The sequence below is a fragment of the Leiobunum rupestre genome, chromosome 9, assembly GCF_980474605.1.
Source record: "Leiobunum rupestre chromosome 9, qqLeiRupe1.1.hap1, whole genome shotgun sequence".
Taxonomy (NCBI): Eukaryota; Metazoa; Arthropoda; class Arachnida; order Opiliones; family Sclerosomatidae; genus Leiobunum; species Leiobunum rupestre.
In genome coordinates, this window is record NC_143392.1 from 56,910,971 (window position 1) to 56,916,565 (window position 5,595).

A 5,595-nucleotide genomic window follows, 5' to 3' on the forward strand; every position below is an offset into this window, starting at 1 on the left:
AGGCGCGACGGGTACTACACGAGACCGCGACGCAACGTACAGGCCATCGGCTGAAAGCGTGGAGAATTTATCGGAGGCTGTGTCTCTACCATTTTCGGATAAAGATTTACAAACGAATGAAAAGCACGTGAAGAGGAGACTAAATGTTCGCAAACCTTACCCGACACCTAAAAACAGACGCCGCGCATTAAGCCCTCTTAAAAAATGGAAAGATTGATACAATAAAAAATTTATTGATTACAATATTTATTTTCGTGATTCATTAAATGCAGACACATATTCCATAACGAGATTATGTCATTGATATATAGAGTATCATTATACATATCTAATATTTCTCTATAAGTATACCCCGAACATTTACATACGATATAAAATAAACAATGCGCACCGCATGTTTCCGAGTCAATCGGTTGGATAATATTTTTATTATATACCCACTTTATAGCTAAATGACCCAAGTTAAAATTGTACGTAACAGGCGAATTTCCAAACGAACAGAAAAATTCTCCCTTTCCCGATTCAATAAATACAGCGACCCGATGAGAACCTGGTTCCGTCGAATCGTCCGTATTTATAATAAAACAATACGTTTTCTGTTTCGGCGGTTTTTTGGGAATCGCGTCTTTGGAAAATGTACCAATATAAAATGGGCGAGTTCTATAATCACATTTCAAAAATTCATCAAGCTGATTAGTATTCATGATAGAATCTTTTGTAGTTCTTCGGGATAGAATGAACCCAAGATGACTTGTTTATTTTTATCTTGTATGACGTAAACAGGACGAGGTCTATTAATCACTCTTAATAGTAAACACTTCCTTCGACCAGTATCCCTTGTAGCCTTTAGTAAACGCTTTCGGGGCTTTTGTTAATCGAACACGTTCACCGACTTTGAATTTGGCTTTTTCCCTTATTGATTTTTTACCGTAAAGATTTTTCCAAACTAAATGCTCATTATCAACCGTTACTTCACACGGTTTGAACCCGGTCGACCTGTGTACACTGTTATTATACGATCTAACAATTTTCGGTAAATCCTTAATGAAACTTGGTTTCTTATTTTTAGTAATTAAACGATAAATTTTGTTCTCGAGAGTTCTATTGGCGCGTTCTACGATTCCGCATTTTATGTCCCCGTAACTTACAAAATGTTTTATATCGTTCTTTTTTAAATAATCCTGTACGGTCTTATTAAGAAATTCCTTCCCTTGATCCGTATTAATTTTCATGGGTTTATTAACTTTGTGAATTTTTTTTAGCGCCTGTAGAACGTCTTTCCCGCTCTTTGTTTTCAAAGGTAACGCGGATAAAAAGCGCGATAAAACGTCAATGTTAACTAATATATAATTATAATCCGGTTTCAACTCGTCCAAAACTATTAAATCCATTTGATGAATTTCATTCAGTGACGTCACATATGTCGGTGTACGAGCAAATTTAAGTTTTCGGTCTCTATGCAACGTATAGGGGTCTTGCGTTAACAACCATTTTTTAATTTTGGTCTTTGGAATTAAGGGCAAACTTTTTCTAATCGCTTGACACCGCCTAATCCCCCTGGATTTTGAGTATCGTAATAGACTTTCTCTATAGTTTTATTCATGGCCGCGCGCTTTTACCTTTTAACTTGTAATAAAAATTAAACAAACCATATTCTTAAATTTATACCATTTTATTAAAAAAAATTCTGTAATAATTTCATTTACATCGTGAACCATTGCATGTAATAAATTATGTATGTTTAAAGAACAATGTGGGTAGTTTTCGTTAAAATTATTTAGAGTCTTTTGATAATTGACCAGAGGAAGGTCCCTTTTCACATTAGCCTCAAGCCTTTCAGACCAATGCGAAGCTACGGGAAGGCACGTAATGTCATGAGCCAATTGAAAGTGACAAGCTGTATTTTCACAGGATCCCGTTAACGACATTAGAATCTCGGTTAATTCGTCTATAATACATTTCTTCATACACTGGTAACAGTTTTTTCTCTCCTGAATTTCCGTATTAAGACTTAAACGAATAATTTTTAACCGCTCCCAGCTTGTTTTACACATTGCAAAACCGTTTGAAGTCGAGTATAAGACATTATACTTGTCATTAGCTCCGCGGACGTGCGAACGCAAATCAATAAATTTACCTCTTTGACATATAAATCCTTCGAGTTTTACGTAATCGGTTAGCCAACTATGAAATCGGGTTGGGGGTTTTGTCAAATCAAAGAATGTGTCAATTTCATCGGAAAATGTCTATATGTTTTCCCAAACGTTAAGATTAAATGAAACTTATTTTCTATGCCCTTGGCGTTTAATTTTAAGATCGGTACCCGGAATGTCTTTTGAAAGAAAAATTTCCAGTTTATCGGAGAGATAATGAGCGCGTGACATGGTTGAACGATTCCGAGCGAGGAACTGTTAAACGGCTTAAGGTAAAGTGCTTTAAATGGGTTTTATTCGGCGTTATAAATTACTTTGCGATCGCGTGTTATCAAAATCTCATTATCGAATTCAAAATACATTATACATGTCACATTATGGGTTAATGCGTTTTTAAATTGCACATCGAGTCGTAAACTACCGTCCTTTCTAAGAGACAAATAATCCCCACTAGCGTTGTTGTCGCTTGTTAGATCGAACAGAAACATGCTATACCCGTATCTAAAATTTTTAAAACTTATGAAATTACCACGGTCAGCCCCATCGATTCCCATCGATCCCCATCGCTGAAAATAGACTCTGATAAGGTAAACAATAATTCCCTTCGTCGTAGTCCATTTGGAACCCATCGGGAGGATAACGATCAGGACCCACCGAGAGGGACAAATCGGTCACGTTTAAATGGTCAAATTGTAAACTATTAGTATTCAATGACCCGATAAACGCATCTTCCTTGACAAAAACCACAATAGCTCGTTTCGGTAATCTACCTAAGATAATGTTATCGCGGTTTATACTCGTTAGGACTCTCGCTACGCTAAAATTTTTAACAATCGTTGGCGTTATGGGATAGATGGCCGGGATATCTGATTCTAGCATTTTTGCATGCGCCAATACGATTGAAGGATTAACTTTAACTTTTGTCACGTACAAGTACGCTTGGTCTATAACTAGTTTATAATCCTTGCCAGCTTCCATAGACATGACGGTAGTTAGGCGCGGGCTTCTAACTAAACGAAATCGTACCGGAACTTGGTTTAACATAAACTTGTTAATTTTACACACATCAAAAGACAAAGGCCCCATTATTTCAAAGGATTGCGTTTCTTTTGATCTTGAGCCTCGCTTCAGGGCCCCGTTGGACTCTGACTTGAACGCATCTAACCACATCTCCGATGGCTTGGTCGTAGACTCCGTATAAAACATTCCGTTTTGGAGTTGCGAATTTTTTGCATCTTCTCCATAGTTGACTAATTTTTCAATGTACGAACTGTAAGCGTAGCAGTTGTTCGCGGACTGGGTAGAAGTATCTCCGAGATAAAAATCGCATTGACTAAAAAGCGACCCTATTAGATTATTCGTTGGTGCCACTTTTGTTTCAACGGCTGGGACATTCGATCCATCATTATGTAAAAGTCTCAGTTTCAATTTTAACATAGTTTTTGATAAATCCATATATAAATCTTCCGACGCGGGAATAAAAAATTCCAGACGGCCATTGTCCGATAAATTGTTTGTTGGTAAATATCTTATTTCCGTTGTGGTAATTACATTAGTATTGACCAATGGGCGTTGAAAAATATCCAGCTGACTTAGCATTCCCTCGTAAACCGCCATTATTATCCTAAAAAGTCAAGTTTGGTTCTTTTTGTAACTCTCCGCTTGGACACTTTTTTTCGGTTCCTAATGGGACCCGTTTGTCGTTTACGGCAGCCGCTGCCAGACTGATTTCTCGTTAATCGATCAGCCGCTTTATGTAATAAATTGCTACAGGCGATTCTTAAATTGTTCTTTAACGTTTCTTTAGGGTCATGTCCTTGTTTTAAATCTTGCCACCATCTCTTGCCTACTCCAAAAGCCTCATTGGTGACGGGTTTGATAATGGGTGTTATATATTTTATCAGCTTTTTAAAAATTCCGCCAACGCCTCTCCCCCGTTGATAAACAGGTCCGGCAAAAAATGGTCCGCCACCATATTGTTCGCGGTAATATTTGAAATAACTTTTACTGTCGGCCATTTCGTCTCAAATGAAGTCTAACGACACTTTTACTATTTATAAAGGCTATTGTTTCGCCAAAATCCGTTTTCATGTCAATGTCAACTATTTCTGTATTATTTGTTCTCAAAGGATAGTAATCAATTTTGTCAAAAATAATAGATTTTTCAAACGGTTTATCATTTCCAGCTAGCGGTATTATTTTCATCAAAGGAGCAAACGTATCACTTGGTGGCGCTGGAGAAACTTTTTGACGGGGCCTCGTACCCAGTTTAACCCCCCGACCTCCCATAAATCTTTCTATCATACTATAAATTTAAATTGAATAATACAATATATACGGCCCAAAAAAACAAAATACTTGTTCAAAATTATAGTTTTTTACCTTGTAAAATGGCATTGATGAGTCCGTTACTGTTCGTTGAGCTTTACTAATCGCCGTTAGTAATGGCGTACATCCTAGAACGTTAAAATATTTAAAAAAAAAATGTTCATTTATAAGCCTAAAAGTTTACCTGGAAAATATCCGGCCAATATAATTCCTAGAAATCTAAAAAAATGTTAAAAGTTACGCGGTTAGATACTTAGCACAATTTAGTTCCCATTAGCAATAACTAGAGTGCCCGAAATCCTATTTAAAACGTTCAAAACTTTAAACATTATCTTAACAATACTCCTGGCTTAACTTTCTTTTGGAGAATGACGATTTCGACCGCGTTGCTTAAGATGCTGGGTGACGAAAGTGGCGCCATCTAACTTAAATATTATATATAAAAAATTTAGTAATTTAGAAAGTGTTATTAATATTGGTATATAATAAACAAATTAGACTGATATTTATGCTATATATTTTAAACAGTTTTTGTTCGAGAATATATTTTTATGGTAGTCTTGCAACGTAGTACATAGATGGCGCTAGTGCGCTTGGAAAGGAGAGATTTTGGTAATTTTTCGGGACGCGAGTTGCTTAAAATTATCGGTTAGGTTAAATGTTATATTATATTAATTATACAGTGTTATTAATATTGGTATATATTAAACAAATTAGACTGATATTTAGTTTATATATTTTTAACAGCCCGAAAATATATTTTTATGGTAGTGATTTAGTACAATAGATGACGCTAGTGCGCTTGGAAAGAAGGGATTTTCGTGGAGGCGCGGTAAATTCGAAATGTCAATATAAAAATGTTAAGTTATTTATCGTAAACTTTATTGTTATGCTTTGTATAATAGGAATTATGGCCATCTGGTATAATGAATTCAATACGAGTTCTATGGGAGTCAAAAGAGTTTCAGCAACTAAATATTTGGACACTGCTGATCCTGGACTCTGGACATCTGAAGAAGTCTTATATTTCGAATTAGAGGATGGAAGTCAAAAAGAGTTTCAGCAACTAAATATTTGGACACTGCTGATCCTAGACTCTGGACATCTGAAGGAG

The 5,595-nt window shown here is 36.0% G+C and overlaps 1 protein-coding gene across 3 annotated transcripts; it reads right to left on the reverse strand.

Annotated features, from left to right (window-relative positions):
- Positions 1-1,685: 1,685 nt before the first annotated feature.
- On the reverse strand, positions 1,686-4,830 carry LOC149931586 (uncharacterized protein F54H12.2-like). 3 transcript variants are annotated; one of them, XM_090158769.1, is made up of 3 exons: positions 4,666-4,830; positions 4,536-4,609; positions 1,686-3,777 (listed from the first exon to the last, which is right to left on the reverse strand). In XM_090158769.1, the coding sequence occupies exon 3, from the start codon at positions 3,768-3,770 to the stop codon at positions 2,688-2,690; it is 1,083 nt and encodes a 360-aa protein (XP_090014895.1). In that variant the 5' UTR covers positions 3,771-3,777; positions 4,536-4,609; positions 4,666-4,830; the 3' UTR covers positions 1,686-2,687. The 3 variants fall into 3 exon arrangements, with proteins under 3 accessions (XP_090014895.1, XP_090014894.1, XP_090014893.1); XM_090158768.1 differs by having other exon boundaries at positions 1,686-4,458; XM_090158767.1 differs by having other exon boundaries at positions 1,686-4,609.
- Between the last annotated feature and the right edge of the window lie 765 nt (positions 4,831-5,595).

Bases quoted from the DNA above. Each gene is read 5' to 3' on its own strand.
- LOC149931586 (XM_090158769.1), bottom strand. From the start codon at position 3,770: ATGGCGGTTTACGAGGGAATGCTAAGTCAGCTGGATATTTTTCAACGC.